The sequence below is a fragment of the Hemiscyllium ocellatum genome, chromosome 14, assembly GCF_020745735.1.
Source record: "Hemiscyllium ocellatum isolate sHemOce1 chromosome 14, sHemOce1.pat.X.cur, whole genome shotgun sequence".
NCBI classification, from domain to species: Eukaryota; Metazoa; Chordata; class Chondrichthyes; order Orectolobiformes; family Hemiscylliidae; genus Hemiscyllium; species Hemiscyllium ocellatum.
This window is the reverse complement of record NC_083414.1, coordinates 68,185,063-68,202,604: the sequence shown is the minus strand read 5'-3', so window position 1 is coordinate 68,202,604 and position 17,542 is coordinate 68,185,063. Positions and strand designations below refer to the sequence as shown.

At 40.2% G+C, this 17,542-nt stretch overlaps 1 protein-coding gene across 1 annotated transcript in view; it reads left to right on the top strand.

Annotated features, from left to right (window-relative positions):
• dock3 (dedicator of cytokinesis 3) overlaps positions 1-17,542 on the top strand; it is a 721,249-nt gene that overhangs the window by 325,679 nt on the left and 378,028 nt on the right. Inside the window, exon 12 of the mRNA XM_060835046.1 lies at positions 6,168-6,315. Within this exon, the coding sequence (XP_060691029.1) occupies positions 6,168-6,315 (148 nt within the window). The remainder of the gene's footprint in view (positions 1-6,167; positions 6,316-17,542) is intronic.

Below are 17,542 nucleotides of genomic sequence, written 5' to 3'. Positions count from 1 at the left end.
TGCTTTTAAGTTTCACAACATTTTTCCTATAGCAGGGAGAACACAATTGTACACAATATTCCTAAAGTGGCCTAACCAATGTCCCACACAGCCACAGCTTGACCTCCCAACTCCTATACTCAATGCACTGACTGATAAAGGCAAGCATACAAAATGCCTTCTTCACTATCGTATCTACCTGCGATTCCATTTTCAAGGAACAATGAACCTGCACTCCAAGATCTCTTTATTCAGCAACATTCCCCAGGACCTTACCATTAAGTGTGTAAGTGCTACCTTGATTTGCCTTTATAAAATGCAATGTCTCATATTTATCAGTTTCTCCTCGGCCCATTGGTTCGTCTGATCAAGATTCTGTTGTATTCTGAAGTAGCCTTCTTCGTTATCCACTACACCTCCAATTTTGGTGCCATCTGCAAATTTACAAATCATACCTCCTCAAATCATTTACATAAATGATGAAAAGCATTGAGCCCAACACTGTTCCTTATGGCACACCACTGGTCACAGGCCTCCAGTCTGAAAAGCAAGCCTCCACTATTACCCTCTGTCTTCTACCTTTGAGTCAGATCTGTATCCAACTGGCTAGTTCTACCCAATTCCATGTGTTCAAACTTTGCTAATCAGTCTACCATGAGGAACCTTTTCAAATGCCTGACTGATGTCCATGTAAATTATGTTCACCTCTCTCTCCTCATCAGTCCATTGCTTCTTGAAAAAAACTCAATCATGTTAGTGAGACACGATTTCCCGTGCCTAAAGCCATGCTGACTCTCCCTCATCAGTCCTTGCCTTTCCAAATACATGTAATCCTATCTGTTAGGATTACTGCAACAACTTGCCCACCACCAATGTCAGGCTCACTGATATACAATATGCTTTTGCTTATCACCTTTCTTAAATAGTGGCACCGTGTTAGCTAACCTCCAGTGTTCCAGCTCTACAGTCACCTGTGGTTATCAAGGATACAAATATCTCAGCAAAGGACCCAGCAATCACTTCCATAGAGTTATAGGGTACACCTAATCAGGTCCATCTTTATGCATTTTAAGATGCCCAGCACCACCACCTGTGAAATATGGACATTTTTCAAGAAGTTAATATTTATTTCTCCATGTTCTCTATCTTCCATGTCCTTCTCAACAGTAACCATTCATGCAAAATGCTTGTTTAGTATCTTCCCCACCTCCCACAATTCCACACATAGGCAGACCTGCTAATCTTTAGGGCTCTATTCTCTCCCTAATTACCCTTTTGTCCTTAATGTATTTGTAGAATCCTTTTGGATTCTCCTTAATCCTTTTTGCCACAGCTGCTTCATGTCTTTTTTTTTGCCCTTCTGATTTCCCTCTTAAGTATACTGCTATTGCCTTTATACTTTTTTATGGAGTCACTCGATCTCTGTTGTCCATACCTGACATATGCTTCCTCTTATTCTTGACCAAATCCTCAGTTTCGCTATTCATCCAGCATTGCTTACCCTACTAGCCTTGCCCTTGACCCTAACAGGAACATACTGTCTCTGGACTCTCTTTATCGCTTTTTTGAAGGCTTCACATTTTCCAGCTGTCCCTTTACCTGTGAACATATGCCCCAATCAACCTTTGAAAGTTCTTGCCTAATTGTGTCAAAATTGGCCTTCCTCCAACTTAGAGCTTCAACTTTTAGACCTGTTTTAAAACTAATAGAATTATGGTCACTGGCCCCAAAGTGCATCCCCAATGACACCTCAGTTACCCACCCAGCTTTTTTCCCCCAAGAGTAGGTCAGGTTTTGCACCTTTTCTGGTAGGTACGTCAACATATTGAATCAGAAAATGTTGTTGTACACACTTAACAGATTGCTTTCCATACAAGCCCTTAACACTATGGCAGTCCCAGCCTGTGTTTGGCAAGTTAAAATCCCTTGCCATAACCACTCTATTATTCTTACATATAATTGAGATCTCCTTACAAATTTGTTTCTCAATTTCCTGCTGATGTTTTGATGGGGAGTTCTATAGTACAATCTCAATAAGGTGATCCCTTTCTTATTTCTCAGTTCCACCCAAATAACTTCCCTGGACATATTGCCAGGAATATCCTCCCTAAGTGCAGCTGTAATGTTATCCCTAATCAAAAAAAGCCACTCCATCTCCTCTCGCACCCCTTTCTATGCTCCTTATTACATCTATACCCTGGAACATTAAGCTGCCAGTCCTGTCCATCCCTGAGTCATGTCTCTATAATCACTAAGGTAGCCTAGTCCCATGTTCTCAACCATGCCCTGAATTCATCTGCCTTACCTGTTAGGCCTCTTGCATTGAAATAAATGCAGTTTAATTGATCAGTCCTACCTCATTCTCTGCCTTGTTTCTGCCTGCCCTGGCTGTTTGATTTGCCCCTTTTCCTAACTACACCGGTCTCAGACTGATCTCTTTCCTCATTATCTCCCCAGTTCCACCCACAAAGTTTAAATCCTTCCGAGCAGCTGTAGCGAATCTCCCCACCAGTACATTAGTCCCCTTCCAATTCAGGTGCGATCTGTTCTCCTTATACGGGTCATTTCTAACCAAGAAGAAATTGCAGTGGTCCAAAGATGTGAATCCTTTTCACCTGCACCAGCTCCTCAGCCACACATTCATCTGTTCTATCCTCCTATTCTTACCCGTACTAGTTCGTAACACTGGGAGTATCCAAATATTAGTACCCTCAAGGACCTCCTTTTTAAATTCTTGTCTAGTTTCCTGTTTTCTCACCCTATGTTGTTAGTTCCAGTGTATACAATGACCTCCTGCTGGTCCCTCTCCCTTTTGAGAATATTCTGCACCCCATGTGAGATAGCTTTGATCCTGGCACCAGAGAAGCAGCACACCATTCTGATGTCTTGCTGTCGGCCACAGAAGCATCTGTCTATGCCTCTGACTAGAGAGTCTCCTTTCACAATCAATCGCTTGGACCCTGGCATACCCCTAGTTACATTAGAGTCAGTCTCAGTACCAGTGCTACATTTCCCTGTGAGTCCTCACCTCCAACATTTTTCAATACTTGTTTGAGTTGGGGATAACCACAGGAGACTCCTGCATTACCTGCCTCCCTCTCCTACCTTTCCTGGAGGTAACCTGACTGTGCCTTGAGTTTATCTCCCTTCCTGCAACTGCCATCCATCACACCCCGTATCTCCTGTAAATTCCTCATTGTCTCTAACTGCTGCTCCATCCAATCCATGTGATCCAATCGGATTCACAACCAAATACACTTGCTGCAGATATAATCATCAGTAACATGGAAGCTCTCCCTAATCCCCCACATCTGACAGGAAGAACACATCACTCTACTAAATGTACCTTAACAATCTACAGATCCAGAAAATAGCACAAACTTAGTACCTATGTTTTTGTATTTTTAAACTTTAATCAAGTGACAGATCTCAATAAATCTCAATAATTGATAAAGAACCCACTCCATTCACTATTGTAGATTTACTAAAAAGGAGTAAGATTACACTTTAAAACTGCTACCCTGCTGTGAGCTCCCCACACAGGATTATTCAAGGTCAGCTGTGAATTTCACTATGTGTTAACTTTTCTTAGACATATTCCGATGTACTGAGATACTTGAAACTGCAAAGGCAGTTAGCTGTGCAGGTTACCACTGGGTCAGAGAACTGTTGTTGAGGCTAGCTTTAACTTTCCAAATATTGACTGGAAATGCTATAGTTCGAGTACTTTAGACAGGTCAGTTTTTGTCCAATGTGTGCAGGAGGATTTCTTGACGCAGTGTGTACATAGACCAAGAAGAGGTGAGATTACATTGGATTTGGCACTGGGTAATGAACCAAGCCAGGGGTTAGATTTGGAGCTAAGTGAGCACTTTGGTGATAGTGACCACAATTCGGTTATGTTTACTTTAGCGATGGAAACGGACAGGTATACACCACAGGAGAAAGTGAGGACTGCAGATGCTGGAGATCAGAGCTGAAAAATGTTTTGGAAAAGCGCAGCAGGTCAGGCAGCATTAAAGGAGCAGGAGAATTGACGTTTCGGGCATAAACCCTTCTTCAGGACAAGTGTTACAGCTGGGGAAAAAGGCAATTATCATGTAATTAGGCAAGATTTAGGATGCATAGGATGGGGAAGGAAACTACAGGGGATGGGCACAATTGAAATGTGGTGATTATTCATGGAACAGCTACTGTGTGTCTTTGATAAGTATGTACCTGTCAGGCAGGGAAGAAGTGGTCAAGCAGGGGAACCGTGGTTTACTAAAGAATTTGAAAATCTTGTCAAGAGGAAGAAAGAGGCTTATGTAAAGTTGAAACATGAAGGCCCAGTTAGGTCACTTGAGAGTTACAAGGAAGGACCTAAAGAGAGAACTAAGAAGACCCAGGAGGTAACATAAGAAGTCTTTGGTAGGTGGGATCAAGGAAAACACTAAAGCTTTTTATAAGTATATCAGGAATAAAGGATTGATTAGAGTAAGATTTGGGCCAGTCAACAATAGTAGTGGAAAGCTATGTGTGGAGTCCGAGGAGAGAGGAGAGATGCTAAATGAATATTTTTCATTAGTATTCACAGAGGAAAAAGACAATATTGTCGAGGAGAATACTGAGCTACAGGCTATTAGACTAGACAGGAATGAGGTTCATAAAGGAGGTGGTGTTAGCAATTTTGGAAAGTGTGAAAATAGGCAAGTCCCCTTGGATGGATGGAATTTATCCTAGGATTCTCTGGGAAGCCAGGGAGGAGATTGCAGAGCCTATGGCTTTGATCTTTATGTCATCATTGTCTACAAGAATATTGTCAGAAGACTGGGGAATAGCAAATGTTGTCCCTTTGTCCAAGAAGGGAAGTGGAGACAACCCTGGTAATTATAGACCAGTGAGTCTTACATCTGCTGCGGGCAAAGTTTTAGAAAAGATTATAAGAGATCAGATTTCTAATCATCTAGAAAGGAATAATTTGATTAGGGATAGTCAATACGGTTCAAATGAAGGGTAGGTCGTGCATCACAAACCTTATTGAGTTCTTTCAGAAGGTGACCAAACAGATGGATGAGGGTAAAGCGGTTGATGTGGTGTATATGGATTTCAGTAAAGCATTTGATGTTCCCCATGGTGGGCTAGTGCAGAAAATATGGAGGTATGGGATTGAGGGTGATTTAGCAGTTTGGATCAGAAATTGGCTAGCTGTAAGAAGACAAACATTGGTAGTTGATAGGAAATGTTCATTCTGGAGTTCAGATACTAGAAGAGTACTGCAAGGTTCTGTTTTGGGGCCACTGTTGTTTGTAATTTTTATAAATGACATGGATGAGGGCACAGAAGGATTGTTTAGTAAATTTTGAAGATGACACTAAGGCCAGTGGAGTTGTGGACAATGTGGGTTGTTGCAGTTTATAGAGGGACATAGATAAGCTGCGGAGCTGGGCTGAGAGGCTGCAAATGGAGTTTAATGCGGAAAAAAGTGAGGTGATTTCACTTTGGAAGGAGTAACATGAATACAGAATACTGGGCTAATACTAAAATTCTTAGTAGTGTAGATGAGCAGAGAGATCGCATTATCCACGTGCATAGCTCCCTGAAAGTTGCCACCCAGGTTGATAGAGTCGTTAAGAATGTGTACAGTGTGTTAGCTTTTATTGATAGAGGGATTGAGTTTCGGAGCCATGAGGCCATGTTGCAGCTGTACAAAACTCTGGTGCGGCCGTACTTGGAGTATTGTGTACAGTTCTGGTTGCCATCTTATAGGAAGGATGTGGAAACATTGAAAAGGGTGCAGAAGAGATTTGCTAGTATTTTGCCTATTTTGGAAGAAAGGTCTTATGAGGAAAGACTGAGGGACTTGAGGCTGTTTTCGTTGGAGCAAAGAAGGTTGAGAGGTGACTTAATAAAGGCATACAAGATGATCAGAGGGTTAGATAAGGCGGACAGTGAGAGCCTTTTTCTTTAGATGGTGGTGGCTAGCACAAGGGTACTTAGCTTTAAATTGAGGGGTGATAAATGTAGGACAGATATAGGAAGGGTGTGGAATGTCCTGCCTGCAACAGTAGTGGACTTGCCAACATTAAGGGCATTTAAATGATCATTGGATAAACATATGGATGATAATGGAGTGGTGTAGTCAAGTGGCCAACTTCTGTTTGTATTTCTTATAGATTTATGTTCATCTATTCCTGTGTTCTTGTAAGGTCGGATGCTATCGAATGACTCGAAGAAAGGCCCTCCTCATGTGCAGTATCGGCGCCCATACGGTTGTGCAGTGCTGAGTATGATGGACGCTCTATCGTCAATTGCTGAACTTCGAGAGGAAAAGGATTTTGTGCTGAAAGTTTACACGTAAGTGACGTATGTTCAATGTTACTAAGAGATTGATTTACAGGCTGCAGTCTCTCAGAAATTTACAGGGTTCGAGATGTGGTTAGGAATGTGTATATTGTAATGCACAGGGTATCACAGTAATGTGGGACAGATTTAATGGATCAAATGGCTTTTTCTTCTCTGTCATGTTTGTTTACAGGCAGATATAATTCTGCTGAGTTATTTCACATACTATTATTCAATTTTCTTTAGATATTTACCATTTGTCCAAGTTGGGACCAGCATTTTTCCCTTGAGCAAGTACTGGTGATCTACCTTCTTGAAATGCTACAGCTCATGTGAAAAGGAGTTCAAGGATTTTAATGTAACAGCAGTGATAGAGAGAAACAATATAGTTCCAAATTACTTGGTGTGTGACTTGAAAGGGAGCTTGCGGGTCGTGATATTCCCGCATTGTTGTTCCCATTGTTCTTCTGATTGTGGAGGTGCTATTGAAGGAGGTTTGTTGAGTTTGAAAGCACACTTTCTATATATCTTTCTGTAAGAAGTGAGATTTTACTTCTAAGTGTTGGATTGTCATATACATGAATTGCAAATAGTAGACTACTTTTTAAAAATTTCATCATGTGTCTAAACCCATGGGAGGGTTTGGGCATCTCTGGCAAAACCAGAGATTTATTGCTCGTCCCTAATTGTCATGAGAGCAGTTAACAATCAACCACATTGCTGTGGAAGTGGGGTTACATGTCGGCTAGACTAGGTGAGGATGTCAGATTTCGTTCCCCAAAGACATTAGTGAAACACATGAGTTTTTACTATAACCGATAGTAGTTACATGGTCATCATTAGGTTAGCTTTTAATTCCAGATTTTTATCAGGCTTGATACTCACCATTTACCATGAGGGGAAGGCAGTGGCAAAATGTTAATGTCACTGGACTGGACTAGGAATCCAGAATAATATACTGAAGATGTAGGTTTGAATCTCACCATGGCAGATGGTGAAATTTGAATTCAATACAAATCTGGAATTAAAAGCTACCCTAATTACAATTATGTAACCATTGTTTAGATTACTTACAGTGTGGAAACAGGCCCATCGGCCCAACAAGTCCACACCGACCTGCCGAAGCGCAACCCACCCATACCCCTACATTTACCCCTTACTTAACACTACGGGCAAGTTAGCATGGCCAATTCACCTGACCTGCACATCTTTGGACTGTAGGAGGAAACCGGAGCACCCAGAGGAAACCCACGCAGACACGGGGAGAACGTGCAAACTCCACACAGTCGGTCGCCTGAGTCGGGAACTGAACCCGGGTCTCAGGCGCTGTGAGGCAGCAGTGCTAACCACTGTGCCACCGTGCCGCCCACATAATGTTGATTATCATTAAAAATTCATCTGGTTCACTGTTGTCCTTTAGGGAAGTAAATCTGCCATCTGAGCTGGTCAACATGTGACTGCATCTACAGCAGTGCGATTGACTCTTAACTGCCCTTTTGAATTGCCTAGCAATTAAAAAGCAATTAGGGCTGGGTAATAGTGGTGACCTTAACAACGACACCCATATCCCATGAGCAAATTTTTTTTAAAACCACCCTTCTCAGGTCAATGACAAACTGCAACTTGAAAATCCAAATGTCTTTTGCTAGGCAGCCCAAGAGTACCTGGTGTTGGCTTGTTTCATACAAATAACAAATTCAGTTTCTCCAACTGTTATAAGACCTTGCATAATCAATAAGTGAACACCATAGTGTTCATTTTTGACCTTTGAACTAAAAAAACGTTTCTCTTCAATACAGCAGTGCCCAAACTTCTCTTTTTTCCATTTCACATTCCAAAACAAATATGTAGTCTCGTGTGCCAAACTGCGTAAGGAGCAAATGATAGACACAAGTAAGCAAGAGATTATTCATTTTCTGATTTCACTTAGTCTGAGATTGAGCATATTGTTTTACTGGCATCGTTCAGTAGATTCCCAGAATAGTTTATGACTGTTTGTGAGATGCCTGCGCATACTGTTTATAGTGAAAACACTTTCAAATTGGAAACTAGCCAACCATCTCCATCAGTCAGTCAGAAACTGATGAATAGACCTCACAGGTGCATTTAGGTGTGCACATTGAACCCTATTTTTCTCATATGGTGGCTTACTGGGAATTCCACCAAACCAGCAGATACGGTCTAAATGATTGTTGTGATTGACCTTAAGAAATGTTAAAATTGTTTATTGTTGTACTGAGTGTTCAACACTAAACGGATTTACAGTGCTGAGATAAACAAAAATTATCAGGCTCTCTTCTACAGAACATGCAGGTGGCTCACTCTCCGTATGACTAAATTTTCACACTGATCTCCAAAGGTGAGGGATTTCTTGGATCTTACTGATGTCTGTATTCTCTCTCTGAAGTGTTTCACTGATACCTCTACCTTTTTTTCAGTAATTCTTTCTCTCTGTCTCACTCTCTTTCATTCTCTCTGTCCTCCTCTGTCTCTCTCCCTCTCGCTATCTCTATGTCCAAAGGATTTCTTAACCTCTATCCCTCTGTGTGCTGAGGAGTATACCAATTTATTTCTTTCCTTCTCTCTCTCTGACTGAGGTGGTTCATTGATCCTCTCTCTGAGGACTGTTGCCAATCTCTCCATTTCACTGTGGAAGGGTTTTATCGATCTCTTTCTCTCCCACTCTTTCTCACTCCCCTTACATTAAGAAGGGGTGAATGCACAAGATTACGGCTTTGAGGAACAGCCATAGGTACTGATTTTTTTGCTTTCGGGTGTTAACTGGCTATGTATTATTACTAACAATCTATTATCAACGTCATTTTTTTATTTATAATGTTGTTGATTTTCCCAGGTTACTCAGTGGTAAATATAGGGTCTCAATCATGTAAGTATCAGGGGAACTGAAAACAATTAAGTTGTGCAACAAGACCTGTCTAATGATCTGCGCAACACTTCGTGGTGGTACATTGTATTAGAATTCTGTATGTGGGGAGATAAGTGCAATTAAATAAGTACATCAATATTTCTGACAACACTCCTGAGTGCCAAACCATGTTATTTCCATCAGTGAAGTAATGGGATTGTTCATTACAGCAAGTGTTTCTTATTTTATTAAAATAATAGTTGCTGGAAGTAGACATCCACTTAAAATAGCAGCCAGCTTGATTCAATAAGAAAAGTTAAATATTTTTGAAACCAGCAGTTTCACAATTTGTTTGATATATATAACTTATTTGGGAAAAAAATATGAAATAAATGTCTGGAACTACAATTACTAGAGATATTTTTACTTATAATAAACCTTCATGCTTCTTTTGTGCCCAGTAAGTATACAAAATTAGTTATATCTGTCTTCACATCCTCTAGCAATCCCAGTGGAAAATTATGATCTCTTTTTGTGAAATACTGGCGTTGGGATTGAAAACGAATCTTTATTTTACTCAGAGTGCTGAACATGCTTTAGGAATCTCAATGAAAGGACTTGAAAATATATTGTTGCCAGAGGGAGGTGGCATAAAAGCATTCAAGGATTTTGGACAGCTACACTATTGTACACGAGCATGAAAACAAATTAGATTAGATTCCCTTCGGCCCAACAAGTCCACACCAACCCTCTGAAGAGTAATCCACCCAGACCCATCTCCCTCTGACTAATGCACCTAACACCATAGACAATTTTGTGTGGCCAATTCACCTGACCTGCACCTCTTTAGATTGTGGGAGGAAATCAAAGCACCCAGAGGAATCCCACACAGACACAGGGAGAATGTGCAAATTACACACAGACAGTCACCCAAGGCTGGAATGGAACCTGGGACCCTGGTGCTGCGAGGCAGCAGTGCTAACCACTGAGCCACTGTACTACCTCAATCTTTAAGGATAAACTGCAAGTAACAAAAAGGATAGGAAGAGTTTTATTAATTATGTAAAAAGTGCGAAAGCGAACATAAATTCCATAGCTTCTCAGGATTTGATTAAACAATTTGGCAATAGTTAAGGCACATTTTTAATTTTGGCTTTTTATTTCAAAAGAGAATGGAAATATGAAAATAAGGAAATGTTGCTAAAACAATACAGGGCACTCTCCAGACCACATTTGGAATACTGTGAATGTTTTTGTTCTCTTTTTCTAAGAAAAGGCACACTGACACTGAAGTCAATCTACAGAAGGTTCACTAGATTGATACTATGCATGGAAGGATTTTATGAGGAAAGATTTGACCTGCACACGCTACCATTTAGGAGAATTGAGGCATGACCTTATTGAAATTTAAAAGATTCTGAGGGGGTAGATGCGGAGCAGAAATCTTAAAGGTAGAAATTTATTTGATGAAAGCTTTTTTTTGATGTGTAGCATGATGGCTCAGTGGTTAGCACTGCTACTTCACAGCACCAGGATCCCAGGTTCAATTCCAACCTCGTGTCTGCGTGGGTTTCCTCCAGGTGCTCTGGTTTCCTCCCACAATCTAAAGATGTGCAGGTCAGGTGAATTGGCCATACTAAATTGCCCACAGTGTTAGGCACATTATTCAGAGGGAAATAGCTCTGGGTGGGTTACTTTTTAGAGGGTCAGTGTGGACTGGTTGGGCTGAAGGGCCTGTTTCCACACTGTAGGGAATCTAAAAATAAACTATAATTTCAGGAGCTACTTTCTGATGTAATAAGATGGGCATCCATTTGGATGAGCAGAAGCAGAATTTCTGACTGCTTGTTGGTTCGAAGCGGGTAATTTGAGACTGTGGAGATTGTCATTTTAAAAATCCCAATCATGATACCCATTTGACTGGAATGAAAGTATCAAATGACAGAGATGTTTAAAGGAGTTTCAAAACTGATAAATCTGTTGATAGAAGTATTATCAAATTGTAGCAAAGTGGAAAAATTGAAGAGGCATAAAGTACACTTGAGGAAGCCATAATATGTTGAAGGAAGCCATCAATATTTACACCAGGAAGCTTTATTGTAGCAGTGAAGATGCACCACCATTTTCAGAATGTAAATTTCTCAAAAATATGCACAGATACGTTCTGTTTTAATGGCATCACTTTTGCCAAAATTGGGAATATATGTATGGGATCCACTTTAGGTCAAGCCCTTGCAAACATTTTTGTCGATCTCCTCAAGAAATACGTTTTTCATGGAATGAGTTCTAACCTCCAAAACAACCACCAACTGCACCTGCATAGACACCTGCCCACCTGCATCCATCCATACCCCTGGCCGTCTGACAGTAAATCTACTTCCCAAACCTGACTACACCCTCAACCCACTAATCCATTTGACATCCCATGACCATACGCCTCATCCCCTGCATGGACAGACCCTGACAGAAACCCACTTACCCATCTGATCTACTCTAACCTGTCATCCACTTCCCTCCAAACTACCTGCCGCCTTGCCAACTTATCACCTCACAACCACTGCCTCAGCTGTCACCCTAGCCCACTTCTCACCCTCTCTCTTTCCCACTTATCTCACCCTACCTTATCCATATTCATTCACTAGAGATCATTAAATAACATTTAATGGTAAATATAGAAAATAGGTGCAGTAGTAAGCTATTCTTCCCTTCAGGCATGGCTGATCATCTAACTCAGTGCCCTGTTCCCACTTTCTCCCCAGACATTTGGTCCCTTTCACCCTAAAACCTATATCTACCTCCTTCTTGAAAAGATTCAATGTTTTGCCTTCAAGACTTCTACTGAATTCCACTCTTAGTAATAACTTCAATTAACTTTTTAAGAAATGTTATAATTAGTTTAGATTAGATTCCCTATAGTGTGGAAGCAGGTCCTTTGGCCCAACAAGTCTACACCGACACTCCGAAGAGCAACCCACCCAGACCCATTCCCGTACCCTATATTTACTCCTGACTAATGCACCTAATACTATGGGCAACTGAGCATGGCCAATTCACCTCATCTGCACATCTTTGGATTGTGGGAGGAAACCGGAGCACCCGGAGGACATACCTGTAGATACGGGGAGTATGTGCAAATTCCACACAGACTGTCGCCCAAGGCGAGAATCGAACCTGGGTCCCTAGTGCTGTGAGGCATCAGTGGTAACCGCTGAGCCCCTTTAGCAATGCTCTTTTAGAAAAGGTTGAAACTCAAACAAAATGAAAAAATAGACAAGCCCTACTCAATGACCTCCCTTTTTACAGCTGTGATACTATCCTTGATCATCAATGCCACTCCTCCACCTCTTTTATCTTTAACTTTTTTGCTTAGCCATGGACTTTTCCTTCTTTTAGACAATCTTTCTTCATTTCTGGAAAATACTTTAGTTGGGAACAATTAAGTATCTCCTTAACGTCTGTCACTGTTCATCAAGTGCCCTACCTTGTAGCCTTCCGCTCAGTCCACTAGGGACAGATCTGTCCTCATGCTTGCGTTTAATCATAGAATGCTAGTGTGGGACTCCAGTTTTTCACCCTCATAAGGTGAATGTGCAATTACCGAAGTCTAGATGATTCTTTATGACAAGCTCATTAGTTAATCTCACCTCCAAGAAACAATCTTGAATACATTCTATGACCTCTGCCTCGAGGCTACATTTGCCAATTTGATTAATTCAGTCTATATGAATATCTAAATCACTCAAGATTATTGCTATATCATTTATGCAACTTCCTTCCTTATACTGTGCCCCACTGCAGGACTACTTTTTGGGGTTATATAGCTTACTCCCACCAGGGACTTCTTTCCCTTGTTATTACTTATTTCTACTCACACTGATTCTACATTAGTGTCTGTAGTGCTGAAATAATTTCTCAGTACAGCACTGATCTCTTCATTTATGAACAAAGCTACATCACCTCCTTTTCCTTCCTGCCTAAGCTTCTGAAACACTGAATAGCCTTGGATACTGAATTCCCAAATCTGGTTTCCCAGCAAGCACGCCTCAGTACTCATAATCATTTGGTTCTTTGTGCTGTAAATTCATTATTTTATCCAAATGTTGTGTTCATTCTGAGACAAAGCCTCTAAATTTGTTCTATGATCAAATTTGCCTACTATTGTCAGATTCTTTGATGGAATGTGATGTTCACACATTCTGCCCCTTCCTTCCTTTTATTTTCTGGTAACAAACAAACTCTTCATTAACCTGCATTCATGCCTTCTCCTTCAGCTATGATTTTCTAATTTCGATGCAAATTCCCCACCTCACCCCCACCCCGCTATTTAGTTTAATGCCCTATGAAGAGCCTGGTTATGTGATTCACTAGGACTCTTGTCTCAGCATGATTCAGATGGAGCCCATCCTATGGAAGCAGTCCTTTCCATCCCAGTATGACACCATAAATTCAAAGCCGTTTTTTCCATGCCAATCTTTAAGCCATGCATTTACCTATTAAATCTTATAGACCCTGTACTAATTAGTTCATGGCTCAGGTAGTAATTCAGAGATTGTTACATTTTAGGTTCTGCTTTAATTTACACTAGCTGCTCTATTCTCTTAGCAGAACCTTTTTGCTCTTTCTGCCAAAATCATTGGTACCAATGTGGAGTACGACAACTGGATATTTCCTCCCTCTGCAAGTTCCTCTGAAGCTCAGATAAGATATTTTGAACCCATACACAGGCAGGCAACACAACCTTCGAGAACTGGATCCTGGTTGCAAAGAAGTGCCTATTCTCCTAACTATACTAGCCCTGACTATAATTACATTTCTTTTTTCTGCCATCTCTAGAATGGCTCTCTACACCAACGTGCTATGATCAATTTGCTCATCCCTCCTACAGTCCCCACTCTCATCCACACAGGGAGGAAGAAACTCAAAATTGCTGGTCAAGGGCTGAGGCTCCTGCAGCACTACCTCCTGGACCCTCTTACTGTATTCAAGGTGTTTACGCTAAGGGATTTGATTCCCTCCTGAAACACAGTGTCCAGGTAACTTCCAGGTAATACTTCTTCCAAATGAATCCAGGAATTTGCAGATGCCTTAATTACTGAGGAATCAATTGAGGAACAAGAAATCTCTGTCAAAAACTAGCTATACCTACTGAGTCCAACAAAGCTACCTCCAACTATTCAACTACAGAATTCTGACTTCAAATTTTCAACTCCTTCACATGGATAGAGAAATCTTTAAACAAAAAAGTAATGGCTTGCATAATAATGGACTAAATTAATTTTCATCTTTATCAGTACATATTATCTCTATCTTCTTTTATTTTGTATCTGTATTTTATTTACTGAATGTATGACATTACCTTGCACAAATGGACATTCGAAAGATCTAAAAGGAGGCTAAATGATGATTCATAGGAAGTTCACAGCTCATTGACCAAACTTAAAAAATGACAGGTCATTGTGACACAGTTAGTTAAAAGCAATCGATAAACTGTGACACGTTGGTCCCTAGTGGAATGAAACTAGGAAGTTAGTAATAGGAAATAATAACATGGCAGAGACCTTAATCAAGTATTTTCATGTCTATCTTCACAGCTGTAAACATTAAAAAAATTCCAAGAATGGAAGAAAATTAAGAAGGTAAAGGGGTGGATGAGCTTTAATAATCATAAGCATTAGAGGTAACATACTGAGTAAAATAATGAGACTAAAGACTGGCTATTCCTATGCAGAGATATTAGATACTTCCAAACTCCCTAAAATGTGCAAAGGTCCCTGTACCACTGCTATATAAGCATGGCAGAGAGGGATCTATCCCAGACTATAAGTCAGGCAAGCTGCTTTCTCCTAGATGTGTTGCTGAGTCGCTTATTAGTTGTTGGAGCTGCAGTTGTCCAAGTAGACAGTAATCCAACACACTTCTATCTGATGGTTTATAGATGTGATCAAACTTTGGAGCTGAGTAACTTGCTCTCAGCTTCAGCCCTATCCTTCCAACTAAATAATTTAAATGGCTGATCCATTTCTGTTTCTGTTCAATGGTAAGGGCGTTGATAGTGTTCAGTAATGTGAATGCCATTTAATGTCAAGAGAAGATGACTAGATTCTCCCAGATTGGAGATGGACTTTCCATAGCACTTTCATGGCATAAAATTTACTTGTCTGTTATCAGCTCAAGCCTTAATGTTGTCCAGATCTTACCGCACATGCACACTTTAGCATCAAGGGAGTTGAGGATAATGCTGAAGATTGTGCAATGAACAGAATACCCATGGAAGGAAGATGAAGTAGGTGAAAATGGTTAGGCCTAGGGCACTACCTGAGGGAGTTCTGTAGCAAGATGACTGACCTCCAACTGACTCAATAGTCTTCCTTTGTGCTGTTGCAGGAAAGATAAACTGGTTTTCTTCGGATTAACAATGAGCTTTGACTGCAGAGAACAGAGATTGTAGGGATTCTATGAGAGATTGTTTCTGAGCTGAGGAAGATCAATGCACTTCTCTCTCTTTGTAATTTGTTCTCATCTCCGAGCTGTTCAGTTACCTAAGGACCAAGCACACTGTTGTTGGCAGCACAAAAAGGTACCTATCATTGAAAACTGGTTACCAGTCCATTGTTCAATCAGTTTCTTGTTGCCTGCAAATGTTGGCTGCAACTCATACCCCAATTACTGATTGCTTAAACATTTGTTTACATGATGCCTGGCATGTGTCAGCTTACTTATTTCTAAACTTCTGCCAGTTTTTCAAACACTGTTTCTTTTTTAAAATAGCACCTTCTTCTTTCAGTCCACAGTTTAATAAAAACAAACACAAAATAAAAAGACACGATTCTTACTCTGTCGAACAATCAACTCTATAAGTTTGCTAAATGTCAGTATAATACCAGCGCTAGAACAGTTCGCTATTCATTGTATCCAATATGCTCACCACGTTGCTGACTGACAACAAAGCTGACACTCTAGAGATGCCATTCAATGTCTCCAATAAACCAGAACTTACAAAAATCTATATATTATATTTTGCCGATACTGGCAGTCGATGTACAGTTTTAGGAGGAAATTCCCTTGGAAAGCTGGGCACCTGAGCACACTACTGCATGGGAACACCTGTTTAGATGTGATTTAACATTTTCTGTATCATTTCTTAATGTTCTCTCCAGTGTATGCAACACATGATGCAGTCTGTATTTTTAAGTGTAGGCCAACAATCCATGAAAAATACAACATGCTTTGTCAAGAAGTAAAGATACCTCTTGAAATACTGGATGGAGGTGGACATTCAAAGAATACTTGGATAACATTTATTTGTAAGACAGCTATACTGGCACAACCTACATTCATGAACAAAATTCAATGGAAAGCTTACTGAATGTGTGGCAGTGTGCATATATTAAAATTGAGATATACATGTCAGTGAAAATAAAATTGGAAATAGCATCTCACTTCGCTGCACTATGTCTCTGCCAGGTCTTTGAAAGAACTGTCTAATTTAATCATGCACCCAATATTTTTCCCTTCACAACCTTATAAATTAGTTCACTTGAAATAGGTGATCAATTGACTCTTGAAAGTGCCAATGGAACCCACTATCTTTTCTATCATAACAGCCAGTGTTAAAAATGCTTTATTTTATCCTTAGCTATTGTAAATTGTTTTAAATCTATGAATTTTTGCTAACTGTTTTGATTGCTAATCAGACACAATTTCCTTCAAAAAACTTATGCTGGCTATCCCTTATTAACCAATATTTCTCGAAATGACAATTAATTTTGTAATTGACAATTTTCACTAGCACTTTTGCTATAACTCACTTTAAAAAGATTAGGAACAGAGTAGACCACTTGGACCTATGTTTCTGTTATATCATTCAATGAGATTATGACTGTTATGTGACATGACTTGCACATCCGTCTGAACAAAGTGAGACCACATCCCTTATGGGACAAGTTACTGGTGTGCCTGGGGTTTAATCTATCTTGGTAGAGGCATGTGAATCAGGCATAATACTAGACAGAAAACAAAGGAGTGCAAATAACTGGGACAGACCTGGCATTACAGTTGGAAATAGTAGGGGATTAGGTGGGGTCAGTCTAAAATGGAATGCTCGAAGGTCAAAATTAGGGCTACTTTAAATACATGAATACGAGGAGTGTGCTAAGTAGGTTAGTGAATTCTCAGCTTAGATAGTGTGTAGAAATATATTGTTGCTACATGGCTGTAGAAACGGATGAAATTCAAAAAACTTATGAAATTCATGCACTTCAGGGTAAATGCAATGTAGAACACAGCATATATTGGTAATGAGGTTACTAAACAGTTCAGTCTAATCTTGGGAATCATGGGACTGTGTTTCACTTCAGCAGTATTAGTATACTT